Source organism: Vulpes lagopus, chromosome 4, assembly GCF_018345385.1.
Source record: "Vulpes lagopus strain Blue_001 chromosome 4, ASM1834538v1, whole genome shotgun sequence".
Classification (NCBI taxonomy): domain Eukaryota; kingdom Metazoa; phylum Chordata; class Mammalia; order Carnivora; family Canidae; genus Vulpes; species Vulpes lagopus.
Genome location: NC_054827.1, coordinates 101,238,377 through 101,256,820, shown reverse-complemented (window position 1 = coordinate 101,256,820; position 18,444 = coordinate 101,238,377). Strand labels below are relative to the sequence as shown.

General features: G+C 35.4%; 1 protein-coding gene across 2 annotated transcripts in view; it reads left to right on the top strand.

Moving 5' to 3' along the window:
- The window catches only part of MEF2A (myocyte enhancer factor 2A), a 165,365-nt gene that overhangs the window by 62,911 nt on the left and 84,010 nt on the right, over positions 1-18,444 (top strand). For both annotated transcript variants that reach the window (XM_041753227.1, XM_041753226.1), the window contains one exon: positions 11,784-11,974. In XM_041753227.1, coding sequence (XP_041609161.1) covers positions 11,921-11,974 — 54 coding nt within the window. In that variant the 5' untranslated portion in view covers positions 11,784-11,920. The remainder of the gene's footprint in view (positions 1-11,783; positions 11,975-18,444) is intronic.

Here is an 18,444-nt window from a genome sequence, read left to right as displayed (position 1 = left end):
AGTGTTGTATTTTGTGAAATGCTTCTTTTGCATCAGTTTTTAAAGGGTCATGTGGTTTTTCCTTCTTTCTCTTAATGTGGTGTATCATATTGATTAGTTTTAATTTTAGTATGTTAAATCATTCTTTCATTCCAGGAGTAAATCCCACTTTGTCCTGGTATATAATCCTTTTTAACATGCTGCTGGATTTGGTTTGCCAGTATCATCTTCAGTACTTCTGTATCAGTCTTCATAAGGGCTATTAATTATTTTATTGTCTAGCTTTGATACAAAGCAATGCTGACCTTGTAGAGTAAGTTAGGATGTATTTTTTTCCCTTCAGTTTGGGAAGAGTTTGAGAAAGATGTGGTAGTTTGGTAGAACTCCCAGTGAAGACATCAGGGTGAGTACTTTTTTTGTCAAGAGGATTTTGGTTACTAAAATTCAGTCTCCTTTCTAGGATCTATTTAGCTTTTTCTGTTTCTTTTTGACTCTGTGTTGGTAGGTTTTGTGTTTCTAGGAAATTTGTCCATTTTATCTAAATTATCCATTATGTTGGCATTACTATTGTTCATCATACTCTCTTATAATTATTTCTAGAATTGGTAGTAATGATCACACTTTCATTTCTCATTTTAATTATTTGAGTCTTGCTTTCTCTTAGTCCATCCTAACTAAAGGTCTTTTTTTTTGTTTTTTTAACCTTTTGAAAATCAGCTTGTCAGGTTTAATCTGATTGGTAGTGAAATGAAATAGAGAAGCCAGGCAAAAGTTGGTTGAGGCAAGCTTTTAATGGGTTGCGCTCTTGGGCAAGGTGTCCCCCCCGCCCAGGCCAGCAAGGGGAGGGAGAGGGGGGATGTCGCACCCCAAAGGACTCCCCAAAGGAGTACATGTGAGCTTTTTAAGGGGGGTGGGTAAGGGGCTGTGTCTGTTTGGGGTGATAACATATGCCCTTATATGGGGTTTGGGTAAGGTGCAGTTCAGGTTTCCTGAGTAGGCCCTGTCTCCCCATGATGACGTGTCCTTGGGCAGTCTGCTGGTGATGGGAAAGTTCCCAGGTGAGAGTAACAAGATGGAGGGTCTGCTGCCATTTTGTTGGTACCTCCCTATCCCCCTTGATCCCACTGGCCCAATACAACTTTTGGTTTTATTGTGTTTTTTCCCCCCCTTATTTTTCTATTTTTCTTTGTTTTGGTCTTGATTATTTCCTTCCTTCTGTTAGATTTGAGTTTGCCCTGGGGGCAAAATTCACACTGTCTCAAATTACTATTGCTTTGTAATAAGTCTGTTAAGTGACTGTATGTGAGTCTTTTAGCTTTATCCTTCAAGGTAGTTGTGACTGTTCTTTATATTTGCAAATGAATTTTAGAGTAGTATTGTTAGTTTTTCTGCGTATAATAAAGGGAAACCTGGTGTTTTGATTAGGATTGTATTGAATCTCTAGATTAATTTGGGGGAGAATTTACATCTTTTATGAAATTGAAACTTCTCAAAGATGAATTTGTTTATTAGTACATTTTAAATTTCAGGATCAAGGCACTTAGTTTTCTCTATTTCATTTTAGGTAACTGATATAATAGTATCTTTTATTTAACTTTTTCCAGTGGAAGTGCTTCAGTATAGAAGAAGATTTTGACTTTGAAGGAAAGAAAGGAGGAATTGCTGCAACCAAGACCTAAATAGGAAAGCAGTGCATAATGGGACTGATGGTGATGGGTTGATAGTTGTCATGGCAGGAATTTGAGGAACTTCTCTTCTGATTACTATTTTTCCATCAGTAGAATAGAGAACAAAGTCATCAGCTGAAAGTGAGAATGAGTGATGAGTTTTGGAGAGAGGAGAGAGAATATGGCATAAAATAATCAACCAGGAAATTGGGCAATGGAAAATTGCTAAATTTATAGTGAGATTAATTAGACTGGTTAGCATGGTGGTTTATTCTCAGCCATATTCAGCTACATGGGAGCGGGTAGTCAAGAGTGAGTTTTTTCCCAGGAAATGAGTGGAGGGAGGAGGGAGAGCAAAAGCCAAGGGAGTGAGGGTATATGAAAACTTGACTGGATAAAAGGAGGGATATATACTGGGTGAGGGACCATTGAAAAGGCACTAGATGTACTTAAATTGTAGGACCTAATGGAATCTAAAGATTGTTACAATTATGTTGTTAGTGTGTTTGAGCTAAGTGGTTCAAGAGTTTACACCTGCCAGTTTGGTTTGATAAAATTTACTTTCATATTTTTGTTATTTGTATCAATCTTCATGTGATATAGGACATGTTATGAAAAACAAGTTCATATTTTTAAATCTAAGACCTTTGGGGCCAGATATGTTTTTTAGTTTTTTTTTTTTTTTCCACTGCTACTTTTTCCCTGGACTTACATTAGTCCTTCCAAAAACTTTTGGTTTTGTTGGTGTCTGTATGTTTGTTTTCTATCTCATTAATTTATGCTCTTTTATTTCTTCATTTGTACTGCCTTTGGCTTAATTTGTTCTTTTTATAACCCTTTCAGATGGTTGCTTTAGAACTTTGGTTTTTGGCCTTTCCTCTATATATGTATTTTAAAGCTATAAATTTCCCTCTTAAGCATGGGGTTAGCTGCATCCCATAAATTTTAATGTGATGTAATTTTAATAGCATTCCATTCAAAATCTTTTCTAATTTTGACTATTTCTTCTTTGACCTATGAGTTAGTCAGAAGTTTATTGCTTAATTTCCCAATATAAGCATTTTCTAATTATATTGTTATTCATAACTTAATTGGAGGTCAGAAAAACATGTCTGTCCTTTGAAATTTGTTAACAGTTTATGATCTAGCATGTTGCTCACTTTTGGCACATGTTTTTGTGCACTGAAGAAGAACGTGTTTTCTGCTTTTATTAGGTATAGTGTTCTATATGTCAGGCTGTTAATTGTAAAGTTCAAATTTTTTTTCTTCTTGTCTGTTCCTTGTTTTGGTTTGCTTGTTCCATCAGTCACTGAGAAAGCTATGTTAAAATCATCTTGCTAGAGGGATCCCTGGGTGGCGCAGTGGTTTGGCGCCTGCCTTTGGCCCAGGGCGCGATCCTGAAGACCCAGGATCGAATCCCACATTGGGCTCCCGGTGCATGGAACCTGCTTCTTCCTCTGCCTGTGTCTCTGCCTCTCTCTCTCTCTCTCTCTGTGGCTATCATAAATAAATAAAAATTTATTTATTATTATTATTTTTTATAAATAAAAATTTATTAAAAAAATCATCTTGCTAGAATTGTGGTCTTCACTTAGTACTGGCTGAAGTTTATTTGGAAAAAATATGTTTTTGGGCTGCCTGAGTGGCTCAGTTGGTTAAGTGTCCAACTCTTGATTTTGGCTCAGCTCAGGATCTCAGGGTTGTGAGATCGAGCCCTGTATGGGTGGGCTCTGCGTTCAGCAGGGATTTTAGTTGAGATTTTGTTCTCTCTCTGCCTCTGCCTCCTCCCTCAACTCTCTTTTAAATAAATAGATCTTTAAAAAGAAGAAAACGAAAAGTATGTTTTTACACTGCAGAATTCAATGCAATATTTTAACAAACTGATGTATGGGAAAAGTCAAAAAATAAATTTCAGATGCAATTTGTAGAACATTAGAATCACATGTAAGACATTTTTGAAGCATGTACTGTCAACAGAAGGAATGTGCTGTTACTGCTGGCAGTAAGAAAGAAGTTACCTTGTTATAAGCCATTGAGCTGTTATTTGGCATATGTATTTGTCTGAATAAGTTTTAATTGCTATTCATATTTGGCCCTTAAGTTTGCTTAGATTTGTAGAAAGCACACACCCAAAAATGTTCAGAAAGTATTAAATTGTGGAGAAGGAAACAAAGACAGTGAGCAAACTATTGTGTATGAAGTCATGTAGTATTTACATCCTAACCATGATAATTACTAATATAAATGGACATTTTCTGTATTTCAGTTTTAAAAAAGAAATGATTGGGTATTACAAGTTTTATATGTAGCATAATTTTTCCTATTGAAAGTAATGGAAAATAAGCTCCTGGTTAAGGTTTTGCACAGAATATCTGATTTTCAGGAACAGATTCCTGACTTTGTGTTATTCAGTACATTTAGATTTAGAATTGCTAAATCTTTCTGGTGAATTGAACTTTTACTGTAATGAAGTATCTTCCTGTATTTCTATCCATGTATTTATCTCCTGCATTGAAATGTGCTGCGATAGAATAAAGCTACGGAACTTTCTTTTGATTTGTGTCCATGCTTTTGCTTTTTTTTTCTATATAATTATACTTAAGATCTGCTTCTGTAATCGGCATTTAATTGGTCTTTTTTAAAATATAATTTTGAGTTATTAATTTTTCCCCTTCCATTAGTTAGCTGTATGTACTCTCACTATTCTTACATGCTTATTTGACTTAAGTCCAAAAAGTAAAAAAGTACTTTTTCTATTTCCCATAAAATGAAGGGATTTTAGCATACTTTAATTTCATTTACTACCCTTCCCAATTATGTACTGTTGTTGTGCATTGTAATATTTTAAGTTCTACAGTGTATTGTTACTTAGAATATTCACTTAGAAGTACATATTTCTCCTGTTCATGTTTTTATTTATTTATTTGCTTCCTTGCCTACTTGCTTACTTTTTGGTGTAATATCCAAACTATGCCTGGGATCCTTTTTTCTTTCTACTTTAAAGTGTTTTAGTGTTAAATTCTATTTGACTGCAAATGTCTGTGTTTCCTCCTCCCACCCCCACTCTGTTTTTGCCCCCTTCTCTGAAGAGTATTTTTTACCAGATTTAGAATTCTAGTCTGGCCTTTCTCCCACTCTTGGTACTCACAGGGTATCATTTCATTGTCTTCTGGCTTCATTACTTGTGTGAAAAAGTCAACTATAAATCTTAATACTGTTTTTAAAGTTTATCTTTCCTTTTTTGGCTACTTTTAAGATCTGTCTGTGGCTGTCTTTTCGTCTCTCTTTTCCTTTATCTAACCTCTTTGATATGCTTTAAGTTGTGTTTTTCTTTGTATTTGTTTTACAGGGGAGTTTGTAGATACTGGATCTGTGGCTTGATGTCACTGATAAAAGTTTTAAAAGTTTTTACCTATATGTCTTTAAGTATTTCTCTCTTTCCTTTCTGAGACTCCCAGAAAGTTACGTGTACTTTGGATCCATGTGTCATAATTTTTTCACACTCTTTTCTGTGTTTCCCAATTTGTATCTTTTGGGGAATCCGTATTTTCCTCTTTCCTATCTTCTGGTGTAAGTATTTTCCTCTTTCCTATCTTCTGGGTAAGAGAAAAATTATGTACTATTCTTTCCTTAGCTGTATTCTAACCTGTTGTCCAACTCATCATAATTTGTTATTTTCTGTTTTCAAAACTGTTCTGTGTTTTCTATACTTTAAGCATTGTCTGCTAATATTCTTTGTTTTTTAATTCTTTGAACACATTAACTTATTTTAAAGTTTTTTTCTGATAACATTACCTGGATCTACTATGGGTCTGATTGTATTCCCATTTTAAAATCTTAGTTTTTAGTCAAGACCTGACTTGGTCTTTCTTAAAATACAATTTTGAGTTAATTAATTTTTTCCCTTCCATTAGTAATAAAAAATAAAAAATAATAAAAAATAAAAATAATAATTATTTTTTATTTTTAGGCATTTTATTTATTTTTTGTAATAAATTAATTTTTATTGGTGTTCAATTTACCAACATACAGAATAACACCCAGTGCTCATCCCATCAAGTGCCCCCCTCAGTGCCCGCCACCCACTCACCCCCACCCCCCGCCCTCCTCCCCTTCCACCACCCCTAGTTTGTTTCCCAGAGTTAGGAGTCTTTATGTTCTGTCTCCCTTCCTGATATTTCCCACACATTTCTTCTCCCTTCCGTTATAATCCCTTTCACTATTATTTATATTCCCCAAATGAATGAGAACATACACTGTTTGTCCTTCTCCGATTGACTTACTTCACTCAACATAATACCTTCCAGTTCCATCCACGTTGAAGCAAATGGTGGGTATTTGTCGTTTCTAATGGCTGAGTGTAATATTCCATTGTATACATAGACCACATCTTCTTTATCCATTCATGTTTCGATGGACACCGAGGCTCCTTCCACAGTTTGGCTATTGTGGACATTGCTGCTATAAACATCGGGGTGCAGGTGTCCCGGCGTTTCATTGCATCTGAATCTTTGGGGGTAAATCCCCAACAGTGCAATTGCTGGATCGTAGGGCAGGTGTATTTTTAACTCTTTGAGGAACCTCCACACAGTTTTCCAGAGTGGCTGCACCAGTTCACATTCCCACCAACAGTGTAAGAGGGTTCCCTTTTCTCTGCATCCTCTCCAACATTTGTGGTTTCCGGCCTTGTTAATTTTCCCCATTCTGACTGGTGTGAGGTGGTATCTCATTGTGGTTTTGATTTGTATTTCCCTGATGGTAAGTGATGCAGAGCATTTTCTCATGTGCATGTTGGCCCTGTCTTTGTCTTCCTCTGAGATTTCTGTTCATGTCTTTTGCTCATTTCATGATTGGATTGTTTGTTTCTTTGGTGTTGAGTTTAATAAGTTCTTTATCTTGGAAACTAGCCCTTTATCTGATATGTCATTTGCAAATATCTTCTCCCATTCTGTAGGTTGTCTTTTAGTTTTGTTGACTGTATCCTTTGCTGTGCAAAAGCTTATCTTGATGAAGTCCCCATAGTTCATTTTTGCTTTTGTTTCTTTTGCCTTCCTGGATGTATCTTGCAAGAAGTTACTGTGGCCAAGTTCAAAAAGGGTGTTGCCTGTGTTCTCCTCTAGGATTTTGATGGAATCTTGTCTCACATTTAGATTTTTCATCCATTTTGAGTTTATCTTTGTGTATGTTGAAAGAGAGTGGTCTAGTTTCATTCCTCTGCATGTGGATGTCCAATTTTCCTAGCACCATTTATTGAAGAGACTTTCTTCCAATGGATAGTCTTTCCTCCTTTATCGAATATTAGTTGACCATAAAGTTCAGGGTCCACTTCTGGGTTCTCTATTCTGTTCCACTGATCTATGTGTCTGTTTTTGTGCCAGTACCACACTGTCTTGATGACCACAGCTTTGTAGTACAACCTGAAATCTGGCATTGTGATGCCCCCAGCTATGGTTTTCTTTTTTAAAATTCCCCTGGCTATTCGGGGTCTTTTCTGATTCCACACAAATCTTAAAATAATTTGTTCTAACTCTCTGAAGAAAGTCCATGGTATTTTGATAGGGATTGCATTAAACGTGTAAATTGCCCTGGGTAACATTGACATTTTCCCAATATTAATTCTGCCAATCCATGAGCATGGAATATTTTTCCATCTCTTTGTGTCTTCCTCAGTTTCTTTCAGAAGTGTTCTATAGTTTTTAGGGTATAGATCCTTTACCTCTTTGGTTAGGTTTATTCCTAGGTATCTTATGCTTTTGGGTGCAATTGTAAATGGGATTGACTCCTTAATTTCTCTTTCTTCAGCCTCATTGTTAGTGTATAGAAATGCCATTGATTTCTGGGCATTGTTTTTGTATCCTGCCACGCTACCAAATTGCTGTATGAGTTCTAGCGATCTTGGGGTGGAGTCTTTTGGGTTTTCTATGTAGAGTATCACGTCATCGGCAAAGAGGGAGAGTTTGACTTCTTCTTTGCCAAGTTGAATGCCTTTAATGTCTTTTTGTTGTCTGATTGCTGAGGCTAGGACTTCCAGTAGTATGTTGAATAGCAGTGGTGAGAGTGGACATCCCTGTCTTGTTCCTGATCTTAGGGGAAAGGCTCCCAGTGCTTCCCCATTGAGAATGATATTTGCTGTGGGCTTTTTGTAGATGGCTTTTAAGATGTTGAGGAATGTTCCCTCTATGAAGAGGGATGGATCAGGAATGGATGTTGTATTTTGTCAAATGCTTTCTCTGCATCTAATGAGAGGATTATACGGTTCTTGGTTTTTCTCTTGCTGATATGATGAATCACATTGATTGTTTTACGAGTGTTGAACCAGCCTTGTGTCCTGGGGATAAATCCTACTTGGTCATGGTGAATAATTTTCTTAATGTGCTGTTGGATCCTAATGGCTAGTATCTTGTTGAGAATTTTTGCATCCATGTTCATCAGGGATATTGGTCTGTAATTCTCCTTTTTGGTGGAGTCTTTGTCTGGTTTTGGAATTAAGGTGATGCTGGCCTCATAGAACGAATTTGGAAGTACTCCATCTATCTTTCCAAACAGCTGTAGTAGAATGGGTATGATTTCTTCTTTAAACGTTTGATAGAATTCCCCTGGGAAGCCATCTGGCCCTGGACTCTTGTGTCTTGGGAGGTTTTTGATGACTGCTTCAATTTCCTCCCTGGTTATTGGCCTGTTCAGGTTTTCTATTTTTTCCTGTTCCAGTTTTGGTAGTTTGTGGCTTTCCAGGAATGCGTCCATTTCTTTAGATTGCCTGATTTATTGGCGTAGAGCTGTTCATAATATGTTTTTAAAATCGTTTGTATTTCCTTGGTGTTGGTAGTGATCTCTCCTTTCTCATTCATGATTTTATTAATTTGAGTCTTCTCTCTCTTCTTTTTAATAAGGCTGGCTAATGGTTTATCTATCTTATTAATTCTTTCAAAGAGGCATTTTGTTTATTGTTCGTTCGTTCGTTCATTCATTCATTCATGAGACACACACACACACGCACACACACACACAGAGAGAGAGAGAGAGAGAGAGAGAGAGAGGCAGAGACACAGGCAGAGGGAGAAGCAGGCTCCATGCAGGGAGCCTGACATGGGACTCGATCCTGGGTCTCCAGGATCCCGCCCTGGGCTGAAGGCAACACTAAACCGCTGAGCCACCCTGGGTGCCCTATTTTTAGGCATTTTGTATGAAAATTCTAAGATCATTTGAATTTCTAGATGATTTTATATTTTGCTGGTAAGATTTACTTTTGCTAACATTTTTTCAGAAGTTTTTACTGGCATGCAGCTAGGCTAATAATACTAAGTAGCCCAGGTTACCTTAACCTAATGAGGGATTGAGGTGATCTGAAGCTGTACTCTCCTCCTTCTTGGCCTGGTCTATTTCTAGTTTACCTTTATGCCTAGGGTATAGTCCTTTGAATTCCCTCCAGGTTCCTGGTGTGTTTACTGGGACTGTTTCTTGGTCCTGAATCTATTTTTGTGTCCCACCTATAGAGCTGTTGAAAGCTCTGTTTAGCTTCTCAGTCTCGCAGCCAATGATTTTTGTTTTTTTAAATATATATATTTTAAATATCTTACTTTTTTGGGAGAGAGAGAGAGCTGTGCAAGTGAGCTTGAGTTGGCAGTGGGCAGATGGAGAGAAAGAGGGAGAAGCAGACTCCCTACTGAGCAGAGAGCATTCTGTGGGGCTCAGCTAAAGTTTTAAGAATCTTCTAATGACTAAGGGGAAAATTAGTGTGAAGTGTGGTCTTACCTGTTTCTTCCAAAGCTCAGCGCTTCAGTTCTGTCTTGAAAGTTCTCCAGTAGTTTTGAGCAGATTACTTTTCTTGTTGTTTTTTCATTCTTAGAAGAAGGTTGGTTTGGAGTGCCTGGTTGCTTCACTCTAGTAATCATCTGAGTCTTGGTTTGGGCTCAGGTTTTGATCTCAAGGGTTGTGGGATTGAGTGCCAAGTCAGGCTCTGTGTTCAGTGTGAAGTCTGCTTGAAGATTCTTCCCCTTTGCCCCTCCCTGTATTTGGGTTCACTCATGCTCTATCACTCTCTAAAATAAATAAATACATCTTAAAAAAAAAAAAAAAAAGGATTGGAGTAACCTACTCAGCCAGCCAAAGCGAAATACTAAGATATGGTTTAGCATTCAGAATTTTTCAGATTAAAAGACAATATGCATATATCTTTTAGTCATTATTGAAATGTATGAATATTTATGTTACCTACTATAGTGCAGGTTTTTATAATGGGAATTGGATGTGATGTGGTCTATTAGGGAGCATGATTTGAATAAGCTGACTCTATTGGTTTATATATATGTATATATTATTTTACATATATGTATATATATTTTAAAGACTGTATTTATTTATTCATGAGAAAGGCAGAGAGAGAGAGGCAGAGACAGAGGGAGAGGGAGAAGTAGGCTCCTCACAAGGAGCCTGATACGGAACTTGATCCCAGAACCCCAGGGTCATGCCCTGAGCCGAAGGCTGTTGCTCAACCACTGAGCCACCCAGGTGCCCCTCTGTTGGTTTATATTGCAGTCTTGTGAGAAACAAAAACATTCTATAGCACAGCTGCCCGTTTGATTGATTCTCACCAGTGACTAGCCATCCTTCAGTTTCTCTAGGGTTCCTTGCTTCCACCTACTTGCTATTCTCTCTGTCTAGAATATGCACCCTCATTCTTGGGTTTGGATATGAGGCACATTCCCAGGGTAACCCTCCCTAAGTAATAAATTTAGATCAGATAAATGACTTCTTAATTTTAATTCATACAGACTCACTTATATGATAGTTTGATTAATGTCTATTTGCCCCTACTAAACTGTGAATTTTATGAGATCAGAAATCAGGCCGTTTTGTTTTTACTATTTTGCCTTCTGTGCCTAGTTCAGTGTTTGGAAGTACATTGTTTTGCAAGTAGGTGACCAATTAAAAGTTATCAGTCGTTAGTAGATGTTCAGTTAATGTTTATATGAATGAAGAAATGAAAACATGAAGGAAGATATATAAGCAATGCCATCCTTATGGTAATGATGGTACTGATAAGAATTGAAAAACTCATTGCTTTTGAGCAAAAGCCAGATTTAATCAAACAGGGATTTGCATAGTACTTTTAAAGTTTTATGACTATACATGTACAACATTAAAAATACTTTCATAAAATTGTCCTGAGAATTTGATTGTGAATGTTTTAGCATTTGTCTTCCTTGTAAATATTTTACCATATGAGTTTGAAAACACTACTGTCATTAAGAACATGACAAATTGTATCATTGCCAGTCACTGAATTACAGAGATAAATGGAATAAAAAAATCCTGTTTTTGAAGGATCTCAGAGGAAAATTACTTGGAATTTATTATACACATATCCACAAAGTAAGATACTATGGTTTACATGAATCTTGATTGATTAGGAGGATTTTATTAAATGGCTAAAAGGAATGGTATTTAATTTAAGTGGATGTTATTATGAAATCATATGGTGCCTTTGTGGATTCATAGATAGTAATTTTGGTGGCGACTAGGGCAGTTTGCAAGAATGGTTTGTAAAGGCAAATTGGGGCTACCAGATTATCAGTTTATCCTTTGACATAGAGGCCATCAGAAGCTTTTAAGGATATTCTGTAATGTTAAAGAGGAGAAATTCTGGAGCCAGACTCCCTGAGTTCATATTCCAAGCTCTGCCCTTCACTGTGTGTGTGATCTTGGACATATTATTTAGTATCTCTCTGCCTAAGTATTCTTATTTATAAAATGGAAATGATAATTATAACTAAAAAGATTGCACTTTGGATTAAATGAGTTAAGACATACCAGGTATGTAGAAAAAAGTGCTTGGCACATAGAAAAATGCCAGTAAGTGTTGGCCCTTGTTGTTGCTATTATTATATTCATTGAGGAAAAACTCAAAGGTTATAATTGCACTCTTTCAACCAGTTATAGTGGCACAAAAAGATTCAATAGATGTTTAAGAGGTAAAGTTAACAAAACTTCAACTTAATTACCAATTTTATATAACCAGGAATTTTAACTAATAAGGGTGCCTATATACAGCATAGAAGCAGACTTGAAATTTGTATAACATTTTCATCATTTGCAAACTTATAGAACTTAAATTTTCTAATTTGTGTTTTCTTTTAGATCTTATAGAAAATTTCAGCTGTAGCCCTTGGACTAGAAGCTGAAATAATAGAAGCTGTGTACGATGCATTAGGGTATTGAAGAAAAATAATTTTGAATTAAATATTTGGAATATAAGGAAGGAAAGGTGACTGAAAATGGGGCGGAAGAAAATACAAATCACACGCATCATGGATGAAAGGAACCGACAGGTAAATGAAAATTTTAACTTATTTATAATTGATGTAAAAAGAAATTTTTTTTTAAAGAGGAGCATAGGAGAGAATGGTTGGATTTTTCTTAAATTTAATTTCAAGTCTAAATATTTTTATTTCCAAACTAAATAAAATTTTAACACTTTTAGCTCATCGTGTGCTTTAAAGAAATTTTTTTTCTTGTTATAGAAATCATACTTGTTAATTATAGAAAACACAGAAAGAAAAAGGTCACTGTAGTCCCACCACTACTGTCCATTGTGTAGATTTATCATAATAAACTTAGTCTTCCGTTCATTTGATTATGTTTGTTAGTTTTTAACATATTATTATTGTAAATTATCATCTTTATTTTCATAATTAGGTAATACCTAAGTTAACTACAGTTATCAGTGAATGTGTTTGGGTCACTTAAATTTTCTGGTTAACTAAGAAATAATGAGAATTTTTTTATAACTCATTATCACATATATCCTTAGAGCATTTATGTATTGATCTCAGTTTTAACTGATAAAATATATTGAACTTAATTTTCAGTACCAATGTCAGTAAGCCCTTACAAATTCAAGATAGTTATAACACTAATATATGAAGACCGGAAGTTGTAAGAGTTTAGAGCAGGGATTGGCAAACTATAGTCCATCGGCTGGCTGACTGTTTTTATAAATAAATTATTTTTAGAACACTGCCATATGCATTTGTTTACATATTGTCTGTGAGGCTTCCACATTATAACAGCATAAGTAAGTACAGCCTATAAGCCTAAAATCTTTACTCTCTGGCCCTTTAAGAAAACGTTTGTCAAGCTCTTGGTTTAAAGGAAAGAAGGAAAAACAGTTTTGTAGAATATTGTAAATAAATAAACTGGTAGTCACAGCATATGCAGGAAGGAGAGATGGTGTCTCTGGAAAGGTTGCCTATCAGGAGAAATTTCCAGAAAAGCTGGTTTCTGAAAGCTTACCAGGAATAGAACAGTACTAAAGTTAAATTCTTCAGTCTGAGTAGTAATTCACCTGGTAATGTGGATAGAATTGGAGAAAAAAACTAAGCCGAGTAGTTGGTAGAGAAGTTAGTGGAAGTGATTAGAGTTATCAGTGTACCTAACTAAAGAGAACTCTGTTTCATCTCATGAAGATTGTTTAACTAGAGTGTCAGGCTCACACAGTATGATTCTTTATGAAGGTGGATAAAATAGGGGAGTCTGATAAAATAACCATCATTCCAAAGGAATGACTCTAAACAAGGTTGTAAGTAAATGTCCTTTCATAAATCTGTGGATTGTGACAGGTAGAGAAGGCATGGGGGACTTGCTTCATGAACACATGCAATATAAATGTAAAATAGGGTTTATTAAGGGAGTAACATAAAAGCAGAGAACTAGCAAAGTACATAACATTCCCTGAATTCTCATTATCTCATACAGAGTTGTGTTTAAATTCAGCATAGATACACTGGATCTACCAGTGGAAAAGACCCTACATGTTTAAAGAGAAAAAGGAGCTAGAATATGTAAGTGACTGTGTGATGGAACTTTTAAGTTAAGGAAATTATCTTACTAAAAGACCTGGCCACTGTAACTCAACAACTAGAATTAGCCTGTTAATAATGTTAAATTTACCTAAGTCGTTTTCTTGCCAAGCTGCCAGATGGGGCAAGGGTGTCTGAATTTCTTCTCAGATGATTTTGGCAAAGAATGCAGAAAACATACAGAAGAGGTAGTTGGACAATTTATTTTTTAAGTTTGGTTAGGCACGGACATAATTTGTCATTTTGAATTTGTGGATTCTGAGTTAAAAGTTTCATTATTCTTGCATTAAAATGGGGGAATAAAAGGTTTCTCTGCAGAAGAGAATATATGTCATTTATTAATCCAAATGTGAATACCTGCTATATTTGAGAGAGACTGTTAAGCACTGGAAACTCATTAAAAATATATAGCCTATAGAAGAGATTTAACTACATGGCAAGGAGAAGGTAAGCTTAGGTGATGGGAAACTTCATGGAAGAATGACCAGCCTCTGATTGGGATAGTTTGAGGGAGCGATACTGAGGGAGGGAATAGCAGATAGTTTTTTGATGATTGGATTTTTTGAGCTGGTAAGATAAAAGTCATTAGAACAGTGAATGAAAACCTTGGGAGTGATACTGTCATGCACTTTTAAGAGCTGCCTCACCTCACCTCACTTCAGTTCTACTTGGAAGCTTTCACTTCACTTCCATTTGGGAGTTTTTGGTGAAATCTTGGGTTTGTCCTTCTTGGTGTAATACATTTTTATTGAAAAAGTAAATTTTGTATTAAAGTGTAACGTAAAAAAAAACTGCACAGATCCTAAGTGTGGATGAGTGAGTTATGGCAAAAAAATACATTACCATGTAGCCAGCATATTTCAGTGCACGACCCTGGAAACTCTCTGTCCTGTCTCCCAGTCTATTATCTCCCTGCCCTAGGGAAGGAAGGCCATTAACTGAACTTCTCACACATAGATTAATTATGCCTGTTGTTGAATTTATGTGGACAGCATATGTTCCTTTGGCAACATTATGTTTGTGAAATTAATATTGCTGTTACATGTGGGTATATATGTAGATGTATTTTGTACATTTTCATTGATGTATAATTCATTGTGTGGAGAGAACATAATGTATATACTTATTTTTTTCTATTGGAACTAGACTTTTGGGTTTTCCATGTTGAGACTTGTTACAGAATGCTGTTTTGAATACTCTTACATGTGACACAGGAATACTTAGGTATATACCAAGGTATACAGTTGCTAAGTCAAAGAGTATACCTGTGGTCAGCTTTAATAGCAATAGAGTTTTTAGAAAAAATCACTTTTAGTGATTGTGCTAATTTACAATCTGTACTACCATTGTGTTGAAATTACAGTGGCTCTAAATCTTCAGATAGTAGTTTTTATCCCCTTCATTTTAGCTATTCTGGTAGGTGAGCAAAAGTAACATTTTAAGTTTCTGTGATGTTTGATGAAGTTGATCACCTTTTTCATATTTTTATAGATATCTTCTTTTATGACTTAACCTGTGTACTTCTTTTCCAGTTTTTTTCCCTAGTGGGCTGCCTGTCTTTTTCTTATTAATTATTATTCTGTATATAATATGTTATAAATGTTTTGGTTCCTTATGTGCATTACAAGTAACTTCTCTCATATCATGGCTTGCCTTTTCACTTTTTCAGTCTTTTTTTTTAATGTTTTCCAGTTTACCTTCTTTTTTTCCTTTGACTAATGCTGTTTGTGTTGTGTTGAAATATTTACCTATCATAAGACCATAATGATTATTTTTATGCTTTTTTTACTTTTCATGTTTTAGATCTGTTACTCATTTGGAATTTATTTTTGTATATGATTTGAGGTGCTGGGGTCAAGATTTGTTTTCCTGATAAATATTTGGCTCATCCAGTACGCTCTAAGAACCATCTTTCCTCCACTGCATGACAAGGGTTGCCTTTGCCTGAATCATGTGATTCTACAGACATGGGGCTGTTCTTTTTTTCTTTTTATTTTTTAAAGCTTTTATTTATTTATTCATGAGAGATACAGAGAGAGGCAGAGACATAGGCAGAGGGAGAAGTAGGCTCCCTATAGGGAGCCTGATTCAGAACTTGATCTCAAGACCCTGAGGCAAAGGCAGACAACCACTGAGCCACCCAGGAGCCCTGTGGGGCTGTTTCTGAACTCTGTTTTGCTCCTTTGCTTATTTTATATCTTCGCTTAGTTCTACACTATTTTAGTTACTATAATATTTGGTAACAAATATTCTACCATGATGTTGTGTATGACTTAGTGGTTGTTTTTGCTGTTTTTCTTTCCAAATAAAACCAAGTGTCAATATTCACCAAGAGAACAAAAAACCTTACTGGAATTTAGGTTGTTTTTTTTGTTTTTTGTTTTTCATTAAATGTATGGATTGATTTAGGGAGAACTGAAATCTTTACAATATTAAGTTTTGTAATCCATGGTAATGGTTATCTTACATTTGGTTTTTGTTAATTCTTTCCATACTGTTTGATGGTTTTCAATGTACAGATCTTACACATTTCTTACTTTATTTTTAGGTATTGGATTTTTTTTTGTGTGTCATTATGTTTTTTCCCAGATTTTATTTTCTGTATGGTTGTTGAGTATATAAAATTATAGTATACGTTTTTAATGTTGATTTTGTGTCTAGCAATTTTGCATAATTCATTTTCAAAATACACTTATTTCTAATAGTTTATATGTGCATTTTTTGGATTTCCTGTGTAAACAGTCATGTCTGCAAACAGTGATTTACTCTTTTTGAAATCCTTTGATTTTTTTTATTACATTATCTCATTTTATTGCATTAGCTAGGACCTCTAGTATAATGTTGAGTGAAAATGGAGATAGTTAGGCATCCTTTGTCTGATTCTTGACTTTTTGAAGAAACATTTGATATTTGATCATTAATTATGATATTTACTGAGAGCTTTTTTTTTTTTTTTATAAAAAAGAGGATCCTCTTTATCAGAATAGAAAAGTTTTCTATTTCTAATGCCACTATTTCTTATACTGTATCAGTATTGAATTTCATCAAATGCTTTTTCTGAGTTTATGTAGATGATTCTGGGTATTTTTCTTCCCTTTTTTCTTTAATGTGGTATCCTATGTTGGTTGATTTTCAAATGTTAAAGCACCATTCTTGAAATACACCTTGTGATGTGTTAACCTTTTTATATATATCACTTGATTTTGATTTGCTCATGTTCCATTTTGGATTTTTACAAGTATGTGTATATAAGATGAGTCTCTAATATTTTTTTGTAATGTCATTGTTAGGTTATCACAAGTTATGCTGGTTGGGAAGTGATCTTTCTTGTTTTCTGCAGAAGTTTGTGTAATAGTAATGTATTTCTTCTTTAAATCTTGGAAAACTTTACTGGTAAATCTATTTGTACTTGGAGTGTGCTGTGAGTGTTTTTTAAAAATAAATATTTAACTTATTTAATGGAGAAAAATGATTCATATTTTTCTACTTTTTCTGTCAATTGGGTAAATTGGGTTTTTAAGGAATTGTCTTTTTTTTTTAATTTTTCAGTTTTTAAAAAAGATTTTATGTATTTATTCATGAGAGAGAGAGAGAAGAGGCAGAGACACAGGCAGAGGGAGAAGCAGGCTCCATGCAGGGAGCCCGATGTGGGACTCGATCCCGGGTCTCTGGGATCACACCCCAGGCCCAGGCCGAAGGCAGCGCTAAACTGCTGAGCCACCTGAGCCACTGGGGCTGCCCTGTTCTTATTTTCTTCCTATTGCTCATACTCTTATATTCTGTCTTCCTGTTCCTTATATTGTTACTTTGTGTCTTTTTTTCTTGATCAGTCTTGCTGAAAGTATATCAGTTTCTAAGAATGAACTTTTTAGTTTGCTAAAATATTTTTATCATCAGCTGTTTTATTTTATTTTTTAATGATTTATTTTTGTTTATTTATGATAGACATAGAGAGAGGCAGAGACACAGGCAGAGGGAGAAGCAGGCTCCATGCAAGGAGCCCGACACGGGACTCGATCCCAGGATTCCAGGATCATACCCTGGGCCAAAGGCAGGCGCGAAACCGCTGAGCCACCCAGGGATCCCCTCATCAGCTGTTTTAAATGTCATTTATTTCTGTCTTTTCTCCTCCTCTTGGACAGTTTTGTTTTGTTTTGTTTTGACATTAATCATTGACTTTTCAGCCTTTCTCTCCTTCCTAACAAATCCTAGAGGACTATGTTTTCCCCTGTAAGCAGTGATTGAGCTGTGTCTCACAGAGTATCATAATGAAGATTTTTCATCTTCGTTATTATTCTGCTGAAAATATTTTCAAATTTAAACTGGATTTCTTTTTTTAATGCATGAATTATTTGGAAATGTATTGTAAAATCTCTAAGAAATTAGAGATTTTTAAGCTTTTTTGTTAGCTTAATTCTGGTATGTTTAGAGAACGTGCTCCAAATGATTGAGGTTGTTTGAAATATGTTGAGGCTTGTTTTAGGACCCAGGCTTTTGGTCAGTTTTGGTAGGTGTTTTATTTGCCCTTGAAAGACCGTGTTGTTGTTTTTGGTTACTGTAGTGTGCTTATGTGAGGAGCAGGGCCATGGAAGAGAAAATTATATTGGTATCTTAATTGTGTTTCTCAGGCCTACAGAAGGACTGTACCTTTCTGATTATTTGGCTGCTTGTCCTGTCAACTAGTGATAGATGTTGTTGGGCTGTGTTGAGGTCTTTGTAAGATTATGGACATGTCTATTTCTCTTTGAGTTTCAGGTTTTACTTTATGCATTTTGGAGCTATGTTATGAGTTGAATATAAATTTAAGCTCGTTCATATCTTCTGGATGGATTGACATCTTCAGCATTAGGAAATATCTTTTTTTATTACAGCTACTACTGTTTGCCTTCAAGGTGTTTTATATTAGTATACCTTATATTAGCTTTCTTATGCTTAGTATT